The following is a 25,237-nucleotide window of genomic DNA, read 5'->3' as shown; positions in this document are numbered from 1 at the left end:
TTCAGGCAACACATATCGCTCACCATGCATCTTATTTTTCATGTGTGGGAACAAAAAGAAGTCATTAGGTGATAAATCAGGTGAGTACGAACAATGAGTCATTAATTCGACATTTTTACTGGACAAAAAATCAACAGTTTGGTGTGCTGAGTGGGAACTGGCGTTGTTGTGGTGAAGAATAATGCGACGACTTGGGTTTTTTTTATGCAATTCATTGATGGCCTCTGGCAAACAAATTGTTGTATATCACTCAGCATTTACAGTCCTTCGATCTTCTAAAGCTATTGTTGCACCACGTCTGGTATAACCGAAGAAACAAGCAATCATTTGCTTGGCAGCACTATTCGAAAAAACAACTTTTGTTGGTTTTGGCTCACTTTGAAACACCCAAACAGTGGATTGCTGTTTAGTTTTGGGTTCGTATGAATAGATCCAAGTTTCATTCCCTGTAACGATGTAGTACACCAAATTTGACTTGCCTCGGTTGAATTTTTTGAGCATTCCTTTACACCAAATTACACGAGCCTGTTTTTGAGTTTCGGTCAAGTTGTGTGGGATCCAACGGCCTGAAAGTTTCCGTACGTTCAGATGACCATGCAAAATCACATGTATTGCTTTCATGTCAATGTTCAAGGATGCCTGAATCTCACAGTATGTCACATGCCGATCTCTCTCAATCATATCACGCACAGCATCAACATTACTAGCAACGATAGACGTGGATGGACGACCTTCATGAAAATCATCACTGAGAAATGTGCGACCATGCTGGAATTCGGAAAACCAATTGTACACAGTTCTATTGGATGGTGCTTCATCCCCAAAAGACAAATGAAGTCGCTCGATGCATTGTTTTGGTGTTAACTACATTTGAAATCATAAGAAATCATTGCCCGAAAGTGTTCATGAGAAATTTCCATTTCTCACACGAAACTACTACTTCAAACTGCCGTGAAAAATAAACGAATAGGATTAAACAAACAATCAAAGATAATTTAAACATAAAAAAGGTCTATTCTTCAGTTTTTTTATAATAGCGCAACACTAGAGCCACTGTTGGTGGTAGTTTGCAGAAACTTTTAGAGCAACCCTCGTATAATCCTCTGTAGGGCTTTGTGTGTGGGTCTTATATGTGCTGAGTGCCCATTTACAGCCTCAGCTTTTAACCAAGTAAGAATATTTTAGTCAGACACATGTTTATTTTAGCTCTGTGTAATGTGACATGTGAAAAATAGCCTAAGTGCTGACACACCCATAATTTTCAACTCCATCAATCAAGCATTATGACAATCTCAGAAATATTAACACACCAAAACCTACAATTTTAAAATTAGATAAAAATTTTATTAGACACATACAGGGTGAGTCAAAAGTCAGGAACCATAGGACTTGCACATCAGTGGCTGGATGACCAGTTTCCAGGGAGGTGGATATGTTGGCAATGCCCCGTTGAGTGGCCCGCGAGGTACCCTGACCTCACACCAATGGATTACTACCTATGGGGTCACCTGAAGGCAATGGTTTATTCCACAGAGATTCGCAAACTACACCATCTGCAGGGGAGGATAACTGAATGTGCGATGCAAATACCACCTGCCACAATTCTCAGTGTCCTGAAGAAATGGGAGCATCATGTGACTTGCTGAAGAGAGACAACATATTGCACATATCATATAGACAATATAAGATGAAGTGAATAAGACTATGGTTCCTGACTTTTGACTTATCCTGTATATTCATTGCAAATCTTCTTGAGTATTATTACTTTTTATAATAAGACACTAAAAAAAACTGAAGAAGTCATTATGTAAGAAAAATAAGACTGCAATATCTACTACCAAACATTGTTAGAAGATGTAAGATATGAAGATACTGTACTATAATAGATTCAGTATTATATGCTCTTGTACAATTTTAAATGTTAGAAAATTATATATCACTCCCAAATATATACTCCCTAATTTTGAAGTGGTGTAACTATACTCTGTCCTGGTTATCTCTGGAGCAAGTGAACAAAACATGTCTCTGCGCAAGTAGTGATGCGAGACGGCTCCACCAATGAACATGTGAGAGAGAATGGAATTGCATGGAGGGAGTAAAGAGACTGCAGTTACCAGCCTTTGAAGTAGCATGTACTGCTTCGCTCTGCCCACTCAAATTCCCCACCTTCTCTGCTGCTATGTGTGGCCTTGACCCACAGAATGATGTACTTATGATTTAATTACAGATTCTCTGCTCAAACATCTTGCCATGCTCCAAGTTTGAGTAGCATTTTTTTTACTGCAGTACCAGTTCTGCAAATGTGGTGCGTGAATTTCTCAATTATCACCATGATGAATTTTAAATGAAGGACCAACTGCATGGCCAGCAAGATCTCCACACTTTGCACAATACAATATTTTCATATGGAGACTTGTAAACTATTCCAACATTTCTTCCTTACCACAGAGTACAGAAAATTGCAGATGCGATTATGCAGATCAACAGAGACGTGGTAGCCAAGACTTGCGCTGAAATTGATTAATTTAGTTACAGGCAGTATTAGTGTCGTGTTGCTACTGGTCATTTGGAGCACCCATAATTGCTTTCATTAAACTTGGGACAGGTACTGAAACAGATGTTACATATTCATGTACCAAATTCCCTAAAAGTTACATAACCTTCTAATCAGAAAGCTAATTTGTAAAGATCCTGTATAAAAATATTAAAGTGATCAAAACACACAATCCCTAAGGTGAACAAATAAATCAAATCCACCGGGAAGGAACACAGGCAATGGAGTAAATATTCCACCTAAATCAAGTTCACATTGTGAAGGCATTTTGAGACAATTAAAAACAATGCCCAATGCCTAATGATGAGACAGTCATATTTGACCTACTATCTAAGAAATATAACTGATTTCACTTGAATCAGCTTTTAAATTCATATTTAGAATATGATTAGTTAAAAATCATCTATTTTCATTTTATGGGCCAAAAAAGTGAAGATACTTTTCCCCGCTACAAACCAAATATCTGAAATGTCATTAAAGCTACTGATACAAGAGAATTAACAAGTCTCAATGCAAGTCCCTGGTTCAAATTCTATTCATTAATTGGCTACATTTGGGTAGGAAAAACTATCAAATTACATTGGAACCCTGATTTTATGTTTCAGGATTCTACATTGTACATTCAATCCTCATGGTCCCAAGAGAGCAAAATGTTACACAATTCTTAAGATATATAGTACATAAAATTTATAAAAATATTTAAAAATATATGAAATTCATATTTTGTGACATGAAACTTACTAGGCTGGAGAAATTGTTTCTACTAAACATTTACTCTATATTCAATATATGGAAAACTTACTTTGAAATTTCAAAGAGAAATTTATCTGCTCGTGCCAGACTCTCAATTTCTTCACTGTGTTCCTCCAGCAGTGCTGCTTCCTCTGCACTCGGAGTAAACTTCAGTAGTTGCTCTATCATATCAATTGGCAGCTGGTCTTTACTGTCCATGCTCAGTATAGCCCTGGAAACGGAAAACAATTGGTTGTTCATATCATTGTTGACATACATTTTTACAAAAATTAATTCCTTTGACACACATGTTACCTCATGTCGAAAAAATAGCAAATTACACAAATTAAACAATTTTTAACAAATTAAACAATTTTTAATCAGTAGAGACTGGATTTTAAAGGAAACCTTTTCTCTAGAAACGACAAAAAAAGGGGGGAAAGAACTACAGTTTTTTGCACTCCACTAAAAATACTATTTTAAATGAAAGCGTATACCATTCATATATGAAAAGGGATAAAAAAGTAAAAAAAGTAAGGGTTCCTCTGTGCTTAGCACCACGCCATGAAGGCATATAGGGGGTGTGGGGGTAATGCCCCACACTTTCTTGATCCAGTTGTGAGTGAGGTGATGTGATCAGCATCACGCCCCTGACTGCCTTTACCCACCAGGGTTTCCCCCAGGTACCCATGTCATTCAATGCTGGGTGGGCACCGGGGCTGCTTCCAACGTTAGAAAAATTCCCGGATTTGAACTGGCCGGGGATCGAACCCGGGACCTTTAGCATGGTAGTCAGACGTGTCACCGACTGAGCCACCGTGGCCACATACATGAAAAGGGATACATTAAATTTTGTATTAATGTATCCCTTCTTGTATATGAATGGTATATATTATGCTTTCAATTTAAATAATATTTTTAGTGGAGTGCAAAAATAAATTGTAGTCCTTCTTATTTCCTTTTTTTTTTAAGGTAAAGTACAGCGAATAATCTTACCATTCATTTCGATGAAATCTTCCTTGCAACAGATTACTGTTGCCACTTGTACCTGGCTTCGCCGTTTCACTGACACTCAATACTGTCGTCACTGTCACACAGTTAATTAAGTTAAAACTATATAACTTAATAATAAAAGTCTAAATCTAGCAGATAAGTACACTTTCAACCCAACAGGTGTGGTGCTTGCAATGCGTTTGTTACTGCTTAAGTCCAGATCGCATTGATTCAACAATCGCTGCAAGTGAATTCTCCCAACACTCGTGGAGAGAAGGTGAGGTAGAATCTGCTTGTTCTTTCTTGCCTATAAACTGCACCAAATAGACAATTGTTGAATGTTTTGTTCAGGGAAAAAAAAACAGTCGTGCAAAATATTTGATATCTTGTCAATAAAGGGACCAAGGATGTTTCTTAAAAAGGGGGAAAAAGGAATGTAGGCTGAAACACGAGTCGATAAAGGGACCAGAAAGGAAGATGTTTTTAAAAAGGGAATGTGGGTTGAAAAAGGGGAAAAAAAGTAGTCAAAACAATGTAATCTTGTTGGTGAAAGATAATTATCAACATTGTTGTTATTTATTCCATGATCCATGTTGAAAAATAAAAAAAGGACTTCCCTTTAAACTCCAGTCTCTATTAATCAGTATTTAACAATCACAAAAGGAAAAGTAAAAGAAGATGAAGAAATAAGGAGAATGTGAAGAAATAATTTCGAGAAATTGCTGAATGTCAAAAAAGGAAATGAACAATGAAATATTCAAATGAATGGAAAAAAAGAAGTGATCGATTGATTTGCATTATTTTACTCCACTTTTTGTGCTACTTTTGTCTAATTTGCGAAGATGGGGATGAGTGATGATATGATGAATGGATACTCCCAAACATCCATGTCCAGGCCACGATTCGAAACCAAGACCCCTGGTGTCGTAGTGCATGTGCTAACTACTCCGTCATGGTGGCCGGCTCCATGAAGAAGTGAAGAAAAAGGTAAATCTCACATGGCAAGAAGTGGAGGAAGCTCTCAAGAGAATGAAGGGAGGTATAGCACCTGGAGTAGACAAAGTGTCAGTGGAAATAATACTAGGAGCAGAAGTGATTGGTGTGCAGTGGCTACAGTGTGTTGATAACAGTGTGGCAAGAGATAGAAGTGCCAAGAGATTGGAGGAAGGGACTAATAGTTCCCACATTCAAGAAGGGGGACAGAAATGAATGTAAAAACTACAGAGGAATAACACTAATGTGCCACTCAGCAAAGGTGTATGAGAAAATATTAGAGAAAAGAATAAGGAAAGTAACAGAGTTGAACATGAGAGAGGAACAGCATGGATTTAGAAGAGGCAGATCAACAGTACATCTGATATTCACCATAAGGCAAATGCAGGAAAGGCACTACGAGTATGGAAATGATTTGATTATGGCATTCCTAGATATAGAAAAGGCATACGATAGCATGGACAGAACAAAGATTTGGAAGGCTCTAAGAGAGAAAGGAGTCGAGGAAGAGATAGTGTGTAGAGTGCAGAGATCATACAAGGCCAACCAGAGCTGTGTGAAGACACCAGAGGGAAGAACAGAGTGGTTCAGTATAAGTAATGGACTAAAACAGGGAAGTGTTCTTTCCCCACTGCTCTTCATAATTACAATGGATAAAATTAACGAAGATGTGGGGAAGAAGATAGGAGAGGAAGAGATGAAGGCCCTTTTGTTCGCTGATGATTAGTAATATGGGGAAGCACTTGACATTTGCATGTTCAGAAATTCAAACTGCACATCACAACACACACCTGGATTAGGGTTGCCAGACATCCTGTATATACGGGATTCTCCCCTTTAAAGAAATGTCTCGGTATCCTGGAAAATGTTCTCGGGATGCCCATTTTTCCCGTATTTAGATAAAGAAATAATAAATGAATGACAATAAGTCATGTTCTGAATTTTATAGTAATGCATTGCAAAAAATATGTCCTCTTAAAGGATGGCAAGAGTTCACTCAAATATTAATATATTTTGTCAAAATGTTAAAAATTAGGGACAATGCTTTAAACAGCATTAAACAAGCCTAACCTGGATATGTAAAACTACTAGCATGTGTGCAGGCACACACATATGTATATGCATAGCCGCCGACTCCATGGGGCTTGGGGGGGGGGCTCAAGCCCCCCCCCCCCAATGTTATCGATGTGGGAGCAGAGCCACCCAAATAATTTTGCTTAAGAGAATCTAATGTATTATTTTGCTTCTCTTGTAAAGTTTACTCTGAATTGTGCCACATGAACTTAACTTGAAATACACATTTGAAATGTTCTAGATCATCAACTTTGGGGGCTGAGACCCCTAAACCATCAACTTTGGGGGGCTATGACCAGAGACAGCAAAACACATGACTTATTACTATATACTAAGTATATAATTATTGTTAACATTTTTACTAAAAAGAGTTTCAAAAGACTATGTGCATGAACTAGGGTAGTGAATGGGACGTTCGGGCTACAAATGGCTCTCACATGACATTCAGAACAAGATCATTGATATATTAGGGAGATCTGTTTTGCGCTCCGTGGTAGCAGATATTAAAAGTCGGGAATATTTTGCTATTATGGTTGACAAAACTTGTGACATATCCATCCGTGAACAATTGACATTTTGCATTCGAACTGTAAATGAAAATTTTAATTTAATATTTTTGAGGAATTCATGGGCTTTTACGAGATTCCAAACACTGAGGCCAAAACTTTAAAAAGGGAGGCAGTGAGTCATTTATTAATTTGTTTCAGTGATCAGAGCCCCCCAATAATTTTGACAAGTCGGCGGCCCTGTGTATATGTGAGACAGACAGACAGATAGATACGTAGATCCAGAAGGGAAGATAAAAAAAAAATGAGTAAAGTAGGAGACAGTAAACACTTACCACATACAGAAAAGAAAGTTAGTCTTTCATGGCCTGGCCAGATGTTCACCATAGAGGAGAAGAAGAATAAAGATGGCGTCAGTACTGCAGTGTAGCCAGAAAGAAGCGATGCCTTCTTCTCCTCCTCCTCCTCTATGAACATGTGGCCAGGCTGCGACATATCAACCTTTCTTCTCTGTGTGTGGTAAGTGTTTACTGTCTCCTACTTTACTAATTTTTATGTATGTATTATAACCATATGCAAGGTCTTTTGGTAGAAGGCAAAAAAAAACACCAAACAAAAGAATCAATGATGAAATACTTACTTAGAGATTTCTTCATCTGTCATCTTTAATTTCGAAAGTAAAATGGTACAATTTTGGGCCCTTCTTCCATCTATCACAGACAAAATTTTGCTCCTGTTCTTCCCTAGTTGCCTCAAATCCTCTATGGATCCCTCATTCTGAAAGGAATTTTTTAAAAAAACACCAAATCAAAAAAGGTTTTTGTCATTTTTGTCCATTACTTTAATGGAATTTCTATTTTGTTACAAGAAGGTCTCAAAGATGCAAAATTGAATCTGAAAATACACATGTTTGTAAGAAATTACACAAAAGTTGAGAACTTCTTCTAACAAAGTAGATTGAAGCAAATTTCTGACCAAAGTGACAATCAACATAAGTGACTTGTGAAATATAAAAATAAAAAACGCTTACAATGAAAATGTCAACAGTCTTAATAATTATTACATTATGAACTAAATATATAGAGGAGAATAGTTAAAAATCTATAACAGAGTTTCCCATAAAAATATATTTATTTATTTATTAATTAAACACTACAGGCAAATGCCCAGTTGAAAGTTCACATACAATATTTGGTCTAGGAATTAATTCGTGTGGTTGTTACCCACACATTGAAGCTGTAGTTCAAACACAAAATACATAAATACCTTAAGAAAAATATTGTCCATCGCGAGCCACCACTTTCGCCCATCTGTCAGGCAAGTTACGGATTCCGTGGCGAAAGAAGTCCTCATCCTTTGAAGCGATCCAGTCAGAGACCCATTTTTCGATCTCTTCTGAAAAAGTGAACCGCTGTCCAATCAAATCATTATTCATGCAAGCGAACAAGTAGTAGTCCGAAGGAGCAACGTCTGGTGAATACGGCGGGTGGGGTAAAACTTCCCATCAGACATTTTCTAAATAGGTTTTGATCGGTTTTGCGACATGTGGGCGAGCATTATCATGTTGAAAAATAAGTTTATCATGTCTGTTCTCCCATTCTGGTCGTTTCCTGGCCAGAGCTTGCTTCAAACGCATTAATTGTCGTCGATAACATTCTCCATTAATAGTTTCACCTGGTTGCAGCAGCTCATAGTACACCACACCTTTCATATCCCACCATACGCACAGCATAACCTTTGCACAGTGAATATCTCGTTTCGGTTGTGATGGACCTGGTTCACCTGGCTTCACCCAGGCCTTTTTTCATTTCGGGTTCTCGTAATGGATCCACTTCTCATCGCCAGTAACAATGCGATGCAAAAACTCCTTCTTTTCTAACTTTGAAGCAGCAATTCGCAAATGGTTTTTCGTCTTTCAACGTCTCTGTCTTTCAATTCATGTGGAACCAAATGTGTCATCTTTTGAATCATTCCCATGGCTTTGAGGTGTTTGGAAACTGTTGTTTGATCAACGCCTAATGCTTCTGCAAGTTCTTCCTGCATTTGACATGGATCCTGATCGAGCAATGCTCTCAATTCTTCATCTTCAAATTTTTTTGGCTGTCCAGGTCGCTCTTGGTCTTCCATGCCGAAATCACCACTTCTAAACCGTGCAAACCACTTCTGACATGTTTGCTCAGCTAGCGCATGGTCACCATACACTTCCACCAAAATACGATGACTTTCGGTAGCACTTTTCTGCATGTTAAAGTAATGAAGCAGAACACCCCGCAAAAACACTTTATCTGGCACGAACTGCGCCATGTTCAGTTGACTACAAAATGCTGTTGTTGACGCGTCAATCAACTGCCCTATACTACGAACGATGCACGCTGACAGGAGTTTTCAACGCATGTGTGGACACACGGAACTGTGGGACAATACGCTCGTTACGTCATCTCTTGTCCAGGCGCACGAATTAATTCCTAGACCAAATATAATAAAAATACTTTGAAATCATTTAACAAAAATGTATTTTTCCCCAACCAAATACAGATGCAAAATTAATTAAAATTATGTGCCTAGTTTCCAGAAAATTTACACTTCACAAAAGTGTCAAGATATCAGTATTCCAAAAGGAATCTATTTTATTGGAGATAAAAATTTAAACCTGTACTTTCCAACACTGATATTGATAATGGATGATAGCAATATATTGATATGATTAATCCACAAACTGGTTTTGATATTATGGTACACAGAATAAATTGACTATTCTATCGACATGAGTATCGTATCTCCTTACCTAAAGAAACAGTAACTATTTTTAATAGTATTAAGAAAATAAAATACTTTCTTTATGCTTCTCAATACCATAACGTATAATAATCATACATTATTTAATAAAATACACTATTTATGGTACAATATGAATGAAACTATATTAAAAAATACATACTGCGACTCCATTCTTCTGGTAGGCACAGAATAGTTTGTCTATGTTGTCCAAATCCATTACATTGTATAATTTTGTATCATCCAACTCGGTCCAGATGGTACCGACCACTTTGGTGTCTGGCAGCTTGGACCAGTTGAAAGATTTCAGTGGATTTGAAGATTGCGGAATGTTCTTCTTGATGTCTGGTTTCGGGATAGCAGGAGGTGGGGGAGCAAAGCTCCCTGGTGGGGGTGGGGGAGGTCCTGGAAGACCAGGTGGAGGGGGTGGAGGCTGTACAGGGGGTGGCGGAGGGGGGTTGGAAGGAGACTCTCTCTTGCTCTCAAACAAAATGGATGCCCTCGTTGCCGATGCCTTCAAACCAACTTTGGCATCATCGGGTAAGCTCCCCGAACTCACTAGTTGCTCTAATCTATGCCGTTCTCCCCTCTCGGAGCTGATTTGTTGGTCTAATTCTGACACCTGGTACTCTAGTTCCGAGAGCTTTTGTTTGGTCTCTAAATGGCACATGGTTTCTTTTTCTAATCTCTCCTTCACTCTTGCTAAGCTAGCTTCTATGTCTTCCTGAAAAGATAAAGAACAAAGTAAATTGTACATTAGTAATGGAAAACATACACAAACAGAAATGGCTAATAACAATTTTTTCTAACCCTAAAAGTCAAGTAGTTAGGGTGACCAGGTTATGTTGATGCAGAACCTTAAACATTCTCCACAATCACAAAATGTACTTTTACTTGCACATACTCTGAATTTTATGACTTGTTATGGAAAAAAACAATACTTTACTATGACAAAGTATACTTCAAAGTTTTTACTCCTTTCTGTGAACTAAATGATACAATCATTGTTTGTTCTTTAAACAAATAAGAATTCTCAGTTAAGAATTCAATAATGAAAGGTCTTTCTTGACATAAGAGCGTCAAAATACTATTTTTAAAGCAGTTGCACATAACAAAAATTCTTAATGTGTATGTCAGTGTGTGTTTAGAATAGATGTGGGGAAGGAAGCAGATCAAAAAGGTATAAAACTACTGCTCGTGTGTATGATGTTCTGTTACTCATTTCTGAAAATCAGGTTACCCCACATGTAGTTTCATTTTTTTAATACCTCAGAAGCTTAGAAATTAGTTATACTTTAATTTATGAAACCACAGAGCTGTTTTCAAAACCAGTTAACTACTAGTTCAATATCAGAACACATTTAAATTATGCAGTTTGGTCTTTCAAGGGCATGGCCGTCAGTAGGTGAGGGACACAGGGGACACATTCCCCTCAATAATTGATGAGGGGAAATCGTCCCCCAATATTTTTCCTATTTTCGAAAATCGTATTAGTTTTTGAAAAAATGAAGTAATGTTTTTTTTGTTGTTTTGTTTAAAAAAAAGGTTTATCGAGTGGAACTATACTCATAAGCAAGTATAAGCAGTGGGAATAGTGTCTATAGTCATCAAAACTTTTGTTTTTCTTTGGTAAATCCTGACACACTCTACTTCTTTATTTCATTCATTAGAAGTTGTATTTTTTTAAAAAAACATCTCTGAAAACTTACATATAACTACTTAAAAGACAATTAAAGGAATCTGATTCCTGACAGTCAACTTAGTAACACAAAGATACGAAAACAACGAAATGAATAGAGAGCCGTGGTATTCTTTACAGCTAACCATACTTACACTTTCGTCCGGTTGACATGATTGTTACATTTCCAACGCAAGGATCGACAAAACTGGTGGCGGGCGGCATAGTAAGAAAATAAAGGAACCAAAAAGGATTGCTAATTAACTGCATTTCATTGTTATACTGAAATGTTTCTTTGTCGAAGTTCTCTCATCGTAACTTCTCGAAACGTGAGCATTGTTTACAAGGTCTTTTGTAGATTAAATGTTGCGGTTCTTTCTTCGATCAAAACATGTGTGGTTTAAGATTTTGACAACGAGGCCGTACCCTGCTGCAGTTAAAATTCCTTGCTTGTTGATTTCATGTGGCTGTCGTCTGTTCAGACATTGAATATAGACAGATTTGTAATAAAGATCAAAAACACCAATAGTGGTAAGGAGTTGGATACAGAGATACCAAGACAGATGATAAAAGACAACAGTGGAAATGGGAGTGCACCTCGTGATAATAGTTCTTCTTCATCAGTTCAAATTACGGCATCTGAGTGCAGTGCTAGTAATCAACAGCAGGTGTCATCTTCAACAGCACCAGCACAACAAGTTACACAAGATTGTCAATTTTGAACTGCTGCATGGACATGTTTTAAAATTTCAACCAAAATGGTTTGAGTCTTACAAGTGGCTTCATGTTATTAATGGCAAGGATGAAGTACTTTGTTTTTACTGCCACAAATACCATAGTATCGCTCCAATGAAATGTTTAGTGACTAAAATGGACTTTGCCTTTGTGACTGCAGGTTTTCATAATTGGAAGAAAGCATTAGAAAAGTTTTGTGCACACGAATAGAGCTCGACTCATCTACAATCGGTTTTGAGACATTATTCCTTTTACGTAATTTTGATCATACTGATAAGAGTCAATAGCAAATATTGCAATATTTGTAGACCCAGTGAGTAACATTGACCAATCACGAGAGAAATGTTGAATAATGCTTCATTTCATATTAATCAGTCAGTTACCGTATTGGTCATATATATTAATTAAACATCTTACATAAACTTACTTCTTTCATTGCATGGTTTCAATTTCTTGCATCCCCCCAATAATTAGTACCTACTGACGGCTGTGTTCAAGGGGTCTGCCAAAAATGTCACACAACAATTTTTGCTGTTTTAGTTATCTTGGATATTTTGCAAAATTTGAAGTTTTAATTTGCTTTGCATTAAAATATTATGGCTCAGCTGATACCAATATATATTGGCCAATACGAGTGGTACCAGTATCGGTTGAATTTTCTTTGCCGATACTATGTGATAGCAATGATTACGAGTGGCTAGACCAGCCAAGAGAAACAACTCATTTGTCAAGATTTGTACTTTTTCAAAGGTTCATTCACCCTTCCTAATGACATGTTGGAGTCTCACACCAGGAATTCCATGTAAATTTCCGAAAAATAATGCAACCTCCTGGGAAGCACATGACAAGATCAAAGACAGGACTACGTGCTATTGAAGGCATGTAACTGCCTGGTGGCTGACACTATGTGGAAATAAAAGGAACCATTCATTGCCAAATCTTGCTCACAAACTTGTGGGGTAAGGACGTGGATGTTTTCATAACCAACATTATTATCATGCTAGGCTGATTCTGGAGTTCTTGGGAAAGGGATGAATGTTGCTGTCGGAGGGAGTATGGTGGATTTTCTTCTTGTTCTCTACCCTTCTGTGCGAGTACTGGCCGATACCGACACTGCAGTGACTTGTTCTTATTGCAAATGACAGAAAAATGTACAGTAGGATGTACAGAAAGCTGGCCAAATGAGCATTATTATATATCTGTATTTGTATATATTTTTACGTTGTTTTCCTCCCTCTCCAGGTTAATCCGAATGACAAGAATGTTGTTTAAATGAAATTGGGGATATCATGAAATGAAGCAGGGACACTTATAATAATCCAACGATTTTTTTGGTTGTAAAAAGCTTGACAACTACTTCTCTCTTTCCATTTTCTTTCTTTGCATCCTCTGGGTGTAGAAAGAAGTTTACATAAAATGTCACAAGACAATTTAAAGTACTATAATTCTGCATGAGAATAATTTGAGAGTTATTTAATGTCATTAATAGGATGTGATGTGATGAGTTTTATGACTCGGTAACTAGCCTTTGTTATTTTAAACTGGAATTATACAAGTATCAGTACAGGTTGGAATCAGTCAGGGTATCTGTATCGGTAAATGGTGGTATCAGCTCAGAGCTAATTATTATTGTGTGAAATAATGGACTTTGTGATTACATAACAGGTATATTAATATTCTGATGTAATTTTTGGATATTTAAAAGCAGAAATCTGGTAAAATTTTGCATGTAATTGGAGCTGAGGACTTACATAATAATATTAATAAATATTTAGAAGAACTTTAGTTACAATTTTAAAGCATCAGTTTGGTATAGGTGAGCATGGGTGTAACTTTGGACCTAACTTTTGGGGTGGGTGGGGGAGCAGTATCAGATTTGGGGCCTAGCTTGGGAGGGGGGGGGAGCAGACTTGGAAAGTTTTCCATCACATAAAAATAGTGTCTGTGACTATGCTGCTAAATAACTGTTACATTTGCAAAATCATAAAAAATACACTTTATATGTATTGTAAATTTTAACAAATGTATTGGGGGGGGGTGAGTGCCTCACCTTGCCTCTACTCAAGTTACATCTACGTCTGTGGGAATGTGCTAAGATACTGTCATTGGTATGGGATGGTCCTTGCGTAAACTGGTATCTGGAGCAATCAGGGGTGAGGTTAAAGGGGATTGGAGCATGGTAAAGATCACACCCCCTTCAAAAATGACCATGATTGTGAATGTGTGGGGCCTTAACTCCATATTCCTCCATGTGCGTTAATGGCATGATGCAATGAGCACAGAACATATATTCAGTGACTTTTGATCTAAGCGTGACCAACTGTATTTTCTCCTATGCGTGACCAACTGTATTTTCTCCTATGGTGATGAAAAGGCATGCAATAACTGAACTTGAAAAATTGTCATTACAATAAACTAACCTAGTTATAACAATTACAATAAGATCATTGGCTATAACCTACTTTCTCTTGTGTTCTGTGATCTAATTCCTGCTCCTTCTTTGCTAACTTTGTTGCAATTTCTACATTTTCTTTTTCTAACTCTTCAGCCTTTTTCCTTGCAGCAACCAATTCTTCCTCCTTCGCCAGCCTATACGGAGAGAAAAATGTTACAATAATCATTTCAAAATACATTCACCATATATTTTCAAACAAATTTCAAATTAATTTCATATCAAATTTTCAAATTATAATGTCACATGTTGCTGATTGATATAATTTTTGGCATGGAAATGGCCATTTCTATGTTCAGGGTGGTTACTCTACGACTATGATAAAATTCAGGTATATAATTCCCAGTTTTAATCCTAGAACACTACCGTACGTAAAATTTACGTATGCTTTGCGCTCAAATCCCTCCCCTACCTCCCACCTTGCACCCACTCACCCCTCCCCCTAGCAGTGCCTCAAGCATTCTGTCAGACATGAGGCAGCACTGTGGTAAGGAGGGTGCAAGCATTGTGAGCATCTTTACTTTGTTAGTTATGTTGGACTCTGTACATCAATAATACGTAGCGCTAGTAGTGCAAGTAATTTTGACATTTGTAAATTCGATTTGTTTAGTTAGATTTTGAAAACAAAAGTTTAGAACCACGCACTATTTTCTTGTAAGACTTTAAAATTACATTCGTTCCTTATTTACAGCGTTATGAATATTATTATTGTTTGCTTTTCATTGTTTGAACTTTTTGCCTTCAAGACCTTCTCTTAAAATATTCTATGTTTAATAAAACCGTGTTTATACATTTTAAAATGAAGAATAAAACTCCAATATAAGGAAAATAAACGAAATAATGTTCACAAAGAATAGTCATTTTGTTTCATGATGTAGAGGTTGTTTTAAAAATAGATTCCTTTATGTACGTAAAATTTACGTAACACTAGTTACACTGTATGGCCTGTGTAAGATTTTGGTTTCTCTCCCTCCGAATGAAAGAAAGGTATGGTTAAGGTAAAAGCCAATAGATGGCACTGATCACATGTTAAGTCATTCAGTTTGCCGGTTGGAGGAAAGAATCCTGAACCGAGACACTCCACTTCTAGCTGGCACACGTTCAAAATCATAATCCAACAGGGCACTCGACGTGACGGGAGAGGTCAACAGGGGACTTAGACGCACGTAGTGGTGATGGTTTAATTTCTTTTCTTTCGTAGAGAATTAGTTTAATATTATTTAATTTAATTTTGTAGAGTTGTTTGTAGTATTATATGAATTTGCTTGTTGATCTTTACCGAGTGATCATCATTACAGACAAATAGGAAAAGGGGGAGAAATTTAACATAGAAATATTCTTTTAGGCAATCAGATACAACATGGATGAATAATGATACCAATTAAATAGTCAGCAAAAGGAGAGAAAATCAATTATTAGTTAACGATAACTATTGAGAATTATCTTGTTATATACACTGCCCTCCAGAAATTAAGCAACAACAAGAAAATGTGAGGTACAAGAGAAAACAGTTGGAGAAAAGAGAAGAAGAGTGGTGGGCACGCTGAAAGAAAGCAACGAATGCGTTAGGGAAAACAGGTGAGTCATAAAGTGCGATCATCGTGCCCTCGCATGGATTTCTGGCGTACCAGGTATTGGATTGTGTTTGATTCTATTGGATGATCACCATTTGTTGCTTAATTTATGGAGAGCAGTGTATATATATTAATGTTATTGTTGAGGTCATAATTGTTAACGACAGTTTATGTATATATATATATATAATATTATTGTTCTAATACCAAATTTAAATTTTGTTAAGTAAACTGTCATCCATTCCTATTCAATGAATTTTATATTCTAGTAATTAATTAAAATACTTGATGTAAGGTGTACCACGTACCTATGGGGGTCCAGTATGCAGGTTCATAGCTATCTTTCATCGGTTAAATGGAAGGATATCTTTAATCCCAACTAAAACAAATTGTTATATATTAAATCCGAACTAGAGCAAGAAAGAAAGGGCTATAACTGTCATATTGAAACACGGTAGTGTTCTAGGGTTAAAGGAGAATTTTTCCAAAACTTCATGGGTACAAGCAAACGTTACCTCTATTTTATTAATTACCATGTGTAATCATAAGCATATTAGGGAAATGCTTAATTACACAAAACAATATTTAAGAAAATTGAAGGGGGAAGGGGGGGCCCTGTCTTTCAAGATAGATTGTTCTGCACTGAATATTAATAAAGTATAGGGATTGAGAGATTTCTGTTTTGTTTTCCACTGCAGCTTTCTTTCCCTTCCTTGATAAAAATAAATGCTAAGCTGTGGAAACATGCCACAGGGCATTTATGGATTAATAAAAAGCTGCAATTTTTCATGCCTGTGGTGAAAAATTCATGCAGAATTCATGCATAAATCCTAGAATTCAAGGAATTCCACAAGAGGTTATATGCAATGATATGATATGAATTGCTATTGTTAGGGTATAACAGTAATGTACTGATTTTACAGGTAATGTCTAAAGATCATTAAATCTACAGTGCACTAAATAAAAATTAAGTTCTAAAAAATTCCATACTCACAGGTGAACTAGTTCTTTCACTTTGATCTGGAGGGGAGAGACATCAGGGTTTTCTCCACTTTCACTCTGCAGGATAATTTGCTGGGCCACCCGGTCAAACAGAAGCCAATGTTGTGGGTGAGAACCATAATCTACTGGAATGGAAAATACATGGTCTCAGGTAATGGACAAGAGCTCTTGCAAAAAATCTTGTTTTAACAAAACAAAACAAATAATAAAAGAGGTGATATAAAGCGTGTTTGGCGAAAGAACAAACTTCAAAATTATATTTTTGTCTCTTCCGTCAAAAACCGCGAAGGATCAGATGAAGCACTGAACCAATCGGCTTTGTCCAGTTGCCATGGTGAGAGGAAATTCTCATGGTATTCTGTGTTGCTAAGCATGGTGAAGCTTAATTGTTACCGCTGTGTAGGAAGTGAATGGGTTTCTGATTCCCTGTCTCTCCTGAGCAATAGGTGTCATGTACGACTGGATAAAATTCAGGCATGTAGCACCACCACCTCCCCCCCCCCCCCTTGAAACTGCCACAACTGGAGGCGAAAAGTCTGGGTTTCCTGAAGTTTGTTCTTTGGTCGATCAGGCTTGAATAGTTAAGTTACTCTTTTACAAATAGAGAGTGTCAATTTCTGACAGTGATACTTGATGTGAAGAAGACAACTAGCATAAACTGTACTTTGGTGAGGGAAAATACTTCAGCACAAAGAAATCAAAAGTTGTTTATATATATATATATATATAGCATGTTAGAGTACATACAAGGGTGTATCATAAAATAGTGAGACTAATAGTACTATTTTAAGGTTATTGAATCTGTTCATTGAATTTCAGTAAATTGATTCCAATGTGCAATCTACTTTTCAAAGCCTTTTTGACAGTCTGTTTAGCACACCTGAAACAGTGTTGTTCAGTTCACTATGATTAAAAATGGTGTTCATGAGGCTCTTTTTCCACATGTGGAAACAGTGGAAGTTGTAGGGTGCAAGATCTGGCAAATAGGGAGGATGAGCCAGAGCTTTATCCTGGTGCAAAATCTATCCACTGTGAGCAAGGTGTGTTCTTGTATCAGTAAATATTATCTTCAGTGGTCAGTGGCGGTGATTGGGTTCTGAAACCGAGGGAACAACTTGCCAAAACTGGAGGGGGGGGGGCAAATACAGTATATTTTCCGTTCTAGATAAGGTTTAGCACAGTGCGGGGACAATAGTGGCAAAAAGTGGAAGGGGGTGTGGCAACTCCCCCCCTAATCACCGCCACTGTCAGTGGTCCTTTAAGAACAACAGAGCACTGTGCAGTGACAGACTATGAACTACATACATGATTAAACAATTCCAATTTTGTCAAAAATAATTTTTCCTGCACTTTCCTTTAGGACTGCCATTGCTTTGTTTTGATGTCAACACTACTAGCACTGCAGCAATGTCGTGCTGTAAGCTTTGATTTTGACATTCAACTAGGTCTCGTAGCCACACGTCCAGCTCTCACTCGAATACCTCTAGTTACACCCTCTGTTGCCATTATCATGCATGCATGTGTGGGGGGCTTCGAATGGTGTCAACACCATCAAATAGGTCCCTTGTCAGCAAGACATTTGGTCCTCATTAGACAGACATTTACTCATGTGGATGGTCTTCCAGGATGTGGCACATCAACAAGGCTTTCTGCACCTTCCTTGAATATTTGTACCACTTAAACACACGCAAGTGTTCTTGATAAAAATCTGCCTCTTGTAAACTTCCTGTATGATTTCTAGGATTTCAGTTGGAGATTTGTTCAAAAAAGATCAAAATCTGTCGCATAATGCTGTAGCTTCCAATCCATGATGGATTTAATTTAAACAGGAGAAGATCAATTCTATTTTTTTACACTCTTGTATTAACTTTACCAGACAGGTGTCAACTTTTCCACAAGAATAAACACTTCAATCAATTTTGGTTCTGAATCTGTTGAAATTTACGTATGTCGAGAAGTTTTAGTGCAGGATAAAATACAATACTCTGCACTGTATTATTCCTTTACACAATTTTTTTTGACAGTCTTGATTAATTATGTAAATTTATGAGTTGTCCATCATTTGCTTGATAATGAAAAATAAATGTACATCCTTTCAGTCCATATAGCCATAAATCTTCAGTAATTTTGAAAGCAACTAACATTCTAGAAGCCAGCCTCATTCTGTTCATCTACTTTCAACAATATTTCTGTAAATTATCTCAGGCAAATTATTTGAACATGTGAATAAAATCATCAAGTTGAAGATAAAAAAAAAAGGTAAAGTGTTCCCCTGTGCATAGCACCACGCCATGAAGGCGTATAGGGGGTGTGGGGGTAACGCCCCACACTTTCTTGATCCGGTCGTGAGTGGGGGTGATGTGATCAGCATCACGCCCCTGACCACCTTTACCCCCCAGGGTTTCCCCAAGGTACCCATGTTATTCGACGCTGGGTGGGTGCCGGGGCCGCTTCCAGCGTTAGAAAAGTTCCCGGATTTGAACCGGCCGGGGATCGAACCCGGGACCTTTAGCATGGTAGTCAGACGTGTTACCGACTGAGCCACCGCGGCTTTGAAGATACAAAAGCAAATGTCTATTTTTGACTTTGTTTTGCAAATGTGTATAATTAAGAAGAAAGAGCAAAAAAATGTTTACTCACAAGGCAACAGCAGGCAGTGTTGGAGCACAGACAGCAGATGAGGGTAGGCAGACGTGTGACTCAGCTTCCTCCTTAACAGATCAAACATGGCAGTGGCGCTCTTTGTATCTACATGCTCCTACAAGAGAAATATGAGGCAATAGTATTAGCTCGTAATTAATACTCAAACAACATTTATACACTGCTTTTCAAGGTCAAGTCATCCGTGGAGTGGTGGCTAGCAAGTTGGGCAGTGAGAGTGCATCTGCTGGCATTTAGACCCACCTCTGTATGCTGACCTTGGCACTGGATGCATCAGTGCTTCAGTATCCAGATAGCTGGTGTCCATTTTGTGCAAGTGTTTGTGAAGTGTTAACAAGTGTTTTGGATTGTTTTGTTTTAGTTTAGCTGGTGCCTTCTGCAGTCTAATAATGCCACGCTATCTGTTCAATTTGAAACAAGAAATTTTTATGTACGACTCTTACGTCATTACGAATTCTTGCAGGTAAGTTAAAACACATTTTGCAGCAGAATTCTCAGATGTTCCTGTTCCACACAGAGACCGTGTTCTAAAATTTGTGAACAAATTTAAGGAAACAGGGTCTGTTCTTGATAAGAAGTGAAGACTGCGTGTGCTTACCAAGAAGAAACTAGACGATGTTGCAGCCCGATTGCAACACACACCTAAAAAATCCCTGCACAAGAAACAGACATTTGCAGGACATCTGCGAGGCAAGCTACCAAGCTTTTAAACCTGAAGCCATACATTAGAAGAATTGAAAGAAAATATGAGAAAATTAATTGAAGCAATTTCAAAAGAGGAACTGATATGGGTTACTGAAAATTTCCTAAAAATATGCCGTAAATGTGTGGATGCAGGACATCATTTCAAACACCTCTTGTAACAAGGTACATGCTCATTTTAATTGTACCTGTTAATGTAATTTCATTACATAGCTAGCAGTTCCAGTTCTGCATATGTTGCATCCAGTTTGCCGGCAGACACACACTCGCTGCCTGGCATGCTACCTGCTACTCCATGGACGACTTGGCCGTGAAGAGCACTGTATTAGTACATACATTTTAATTTTTCTACTTTAATGGTAATTTTCAGAAGGTATAGTGTCAAGTTTCAATTGTAATTCACATGCTATCTGCTTTGATAAAGGTTTGTTGGAAAAGTGGTACTGGAGGCCAACACACATTGTTAATAATGGTCCCAGCTGGAATTTTCTATTGGTTCCAATTGAAATTTCAATTGGATTGAATTGGTTTCAATTGGAATGAATTGGTTTCAATCGGAATCTCAACTGAAACACATTGGAAAATCAAGACAATTGCCAATTGGTGAATTGTATCCAATTGTAAGTCGGTATATATTTGGAAACTATGTTATAACTTTATTTATTGACTCAAAACATAGGTAGTTTAATGCTTGATTTAGAGGTTCATTGGAAAAACAGCACACTTGAACTGAATTTCCTCTGAATTCTAATCCATACTACTGAAGTCAGATTTATCTTAACAAATACTTAAGAAGAACTCCTTCATAATTGAGAAAAGGGAGACACTGTATATAAATATGGAGAAACTACTACTCACTTTTATCTGGTTCCAACGAGGATGGTGGCAGTGGCCACTGAAATTAATCGAAAAAGAAAAAAACAGCTTCGTGGATAAAAGTGAATACTAGTTTCTCCGTATTTAAGAACTCTTTCTTAAGAACTTAGTTCTTGTTTTTTGTAATATGGAACTTCCATGTTTATTCTTGTGTGTACGTAATGCAATTGGAAAAATGAGCATTCTTTTATCAACTAAGTTGATCTTGACAGTGTTTTGATTGTTTATCACTTTTTCAAGTGTTGTGGGTCAGATTCTTTGTATAACCTAATTTGTTGCTGTTTTCGCATGTATAAAGGAAGAACAACATGTCAACTTATGACTGAAGAAGCATGTTTTCCAATTTTCTATAAGTGTGTTAAACGCAATGCAGCTACAGACTTAAAAAAAAGTGTTAATTCTGTACTTGAAAAATTTTTGTATGGGGAAGTTTTTCTAAGTTATAAATTCCATATGCTTTACCAGAGATTTATTTTAGTTGTTTTATATTATTTCTTCATTGCAGTTACAGTTGTATAGATAACAATTTTTCATAAGCAATATATAAAAAACAATAAAATACTTTCCATTAGAAACCAATTCATTACAATTGGCCAATCGGTTCCAATTGACCAATCGGTTCCCATAGTGTCTCTAAAAACTCATATTGACTATCGGAACCAATTGAAAAAATTCCAGCTGGTGTGACTTTTATTGTTACTAGTAGAAAATTAAATTTAAGTGCGGTTTCTTTTCATAATATTGTTACATTTACCTGCGCATTCATTTGCACAATTTAAATGCTTACCTTTTCGAATTTCCTTGACAGTTCCTTTTCATCTTCATTTCGAACCATTTCGAAGAAGTCTAAATGCCTGAAAGAAATACAAATAGAAATATTTTCAAATCAATTTCAAAGTATTAAACTTATGGCACAAACATTATTATTAGGGCTAGAAAGTTGAAAAAATCATATTTTTTTCTGGACATTTAAGATAAGCTAAACCTGGTAGTAGTCCATTTGTCTTCAGTTACAACCAGAAAACTTTGTTTTTATTTTGCATATTTTTGAATTCTAAGACATTTCTTTGGCTTTTGGATCAATTTTTCAGTATTGTTGCATTTTTCATCATTATTGAGGTTCCTTCTGTTGTTTCATGCAGGTACATATCCAAGGTGGTGGGGGGGTCTAGGGGGCTCGCATTGTTTTTAAAAGGGGCGTTCAAGGTTGACCAAGACTTTTATTTCTAGACAGGAAATATACATACATAGAAGCACCAAACTATGTCAGTTTTTCAAAGTATTCCCCCTGAACATCCACACACCATTGGCATCGTTGCGGAAGTTCCTTGATGCCTTTGGCGTAGAAAGAAGTAGGTTGGTGTCGTAACCACTGCAGGAAATCTGTCTGGAAGTGCATCCTGCCTAAATGCTCTTTAAGAGCTCCAAACAAGTGGAAATTACTGGGGGCTAAATCTGGACTGTAAGCACCTTGTGGTAAAACCTCCCAGTGCAAGTTGGCCAGTGTTTTTGAGTCAAATTGGCCGTGTGTGGCCTGGCATTGTCATTGAGAAGAATGACATGTTTCGACAACATTCCAGGTCTTTTCTTCCGAACGGCCCCACATACAGCACCGTTAAGCAGTGTTGAGTAATACTGGGCATTAATTGTGGCATCCGTCTCCAACAAAACATCCACATGGATAACACCTTTGATGTCCCAGAAGACAGTTCCAAAAATCTTACCAGTTCAAAATTCCGTGCGGTTCATTTGCTACCAACTCCTGCCCTTCACTGAACTGTTGACACCATTCGTACACTCTTGCTCATGACAGTGTTTGTTCACCATACTGTGCTTGCAGTCTACGCTAAATTTCAGCAGGTTTCGCCTTCTCCTTCACGAGAAATTTCATTACACACCACTGTTCCACAGTAACAGATACACCACTTGCCGCCATCTTTGTTTACACTACTGTGCATGCACCAAATGCATCGCAAACGATCGTGGTTGCTCGGAAGGAATCATGGTCTGTCCTGCCGAAGTAATGCAGTGCTACATTGATTCATTAATATTTTACGCACAAAAATTTGGTCAACCTTGAACAACCCTTGGAAGTTCCCTTTAGGCACAGGCTAGGAGGGAAAGGAACTGTAGTGGGATCTGAGCAACTATGGACCTCCACCTGGTATCGATTGATTGAATGAGTTTTTGTATTGACTTTTGGTTATTTAGTCAGCTTGTAAAGAAGAATCAAAAATGGTCAAAATTGTGGATTGTGTGTTTCACATTTTGATGAAGTGATTATGAAGATTTAGATACAATGTATGATTATGAAGCTTTAGATACAATGTATGATTATGAAGATTTAGATGCAATGTAGCTGACTGACTACTGCATGGCAAACAGGATTTGTAGTAAACTCACATGTTTGTTGTAGGTCTGAAACCCACCACTGGCAAAAAGGAATTTGTTCACATGAAAACGAGAGAAGAGGTGCTCTCTCGATATATAGTGTTAGACAATGGATAATGTCCAATTAACATTGCATGCTAAAATTCTTGTAATATTACTACTACATTATGTTTTGTTTTGTTCCATTCATAGAATTTTAGTTTTCAATTAGCTTGTAAGGTTATAAACCACAGTTTCGTTTTTATTGGATTACCTTTGTGTTTCTTTCGTATCTATAATATTATAATTACATTCTTTTCCAATTGTTATTAAATGTAAATTTATATCCAAGGAAGAAACTTTTACTTCATACATCACTCATATTTCTTGTTAACTATCTTAATTGTGTTCTTGTTTATGAATTGTGTTCTTGTTTATGGAATGGTGTCATCCAATATTGAACACTGTAATTGGGCATGCGCATGTTTGTTTCAATTAAATAAATAAATAAATAAATAAATTACTGTTATTTATATCCAAGGAAGAAACTTTTACTTCATACATCAGATGATCTCTGATGCACTTCTTTCTGTACAATTTATTTAATCTACTCATCCATCACAATCAAGGAAAACTTTGAAATTAGAACATTAGGGAAAATGTTACTCAGAAAGTTTGGTTTTTATGACATCTCATATAAAAGTTAAAAGTAATATGAAAAAATATTTTTGAAAATATCACCCATACTTCATTCATACTTTACACAGCTGTCCCAATTTGTGTAGCATATTTAGTAAATTATTATTTATATAGTGTATTTGTGTTGTGTGTGTACATTCGAAACTGATGTGTCTGATTTAGTGTAAATTTCTTAATCTATCTTTTTTTTTCTATCCAAGAGTTTGGCTTTGTTATTTTTCACATCAAACACTTTATGTTAGGGCAACTGCAATGAATAACAATGAAAACAAGCATCTCTTATCTTACAAATTATCTGGAACTGTAAATTTTGTTTCAGTATTTTACCTTAACTGTTAACATACAGGGAAGCTGTGGCTTGTCATAATTTATGAGGAACAGTCAAATAAAAACTAATTTGTTTTCATTTTTTTATCTAGTAGATTTCTGCATCTAGTTGCACAAGTATGCTGCATTTTAGTATCCACATAGATTTTCAAGTCTGAAGTTAGTGCCTGTATATCTCAGGAAGAATATGTATTTAGGGTCCACGTGCAGTCACTTATGACCCATTGCAAAGGTCTTTCCACCCATCTGCCTTCGAAGTGAAGACATTGTCGTACTTCTCCCTCAATTTGTAAACTTGCTGGCATGGTGATCATATATAGAGATATTGAATTTTCATTTGCCAGAGAATTTCTGTAAGTTATAGGCTTCCACAGGAAACCACTGCTCTTCACTGGTGTGTGTGTGTTTGAAGAAGGTACCATCTTTGAAAATGACAAAAATGGTGTTGTGAAGATCACTTCATTGGTGTTGAGGTGATTTTGTAAATAACAGTTGATACCTGTTGTAAATTTGACTGGTTTTCTTCTTAAAGGT

At 36.9% G+C, this 25,237-nt stretch overlaps 1 protein-coding gene across 6 annotated transcripts in view; it reads right to left on the bottom strand.

Moving 5' to 3' along the window:
• DAAM (disheveled-associated activator of morphogenesis-like protein) overlaps positions 1-25,237 on the bottom strand; it is a 460,107-nt gene that overhangs the window by 124,098 nt on the left and 310,772 nt on the right. For 5 of the 6 annotated variants that reach the window (XM_083114203.1, XM_083114204.1, XM_083114205.1 and 2 more), the window contains 7 exons: positions 22,095-22,161; positions 19,709-19,826; positions 17,061-17,193; positions 14,503-14,629; positions 9,791-10,351; positions 7,493-7,629; positions 3,357-3,518 (listed from right to left, as the gene is read on the bottom strand). In XM_083114203.1, coding sequence (XP_082970329.1) covers positions 3,357-3,518; positions 7,493-7,629; positions 9,791-10,351; positions 14,503-14,629; positions 17,061-17,193; positions 19,709-19,826; positions 22,095-22,161 — 1,305 coding nt within the window. The remainder of the gene's footprint in view (positions 1-3,356; positions 3,519-7,492; positions 7,630-9,790; positions 10,352-14,502; positions 14,630-17,060; positions 17,194-19,708; positions 19,827-22,094; positions 22,162-25,237) is intronic. The other variant, XM_083114202.1, reaches the window with a different exon arrangement.

This window comes from Lepisma saccharinum, chromosome 28, assembly GCF_977018435.1.
Source record: "Lepisma saccharinum chromosome 28, izLepSacc3.1, whole genome shotgun sequence".
Taxonomy (NCBI): domain Eukaryota; kingdom Metazoa; phylum Arthropoda; class Insecta; order Zygentoma; family Lepismatidae; genus Lepisma; species Lepisma saccharinum.
The sequence above is the reverse complement of the archived record's forward strand: the minus strand, read 5'-3'. Positions and strand labels throughout refer to the sequence as shown.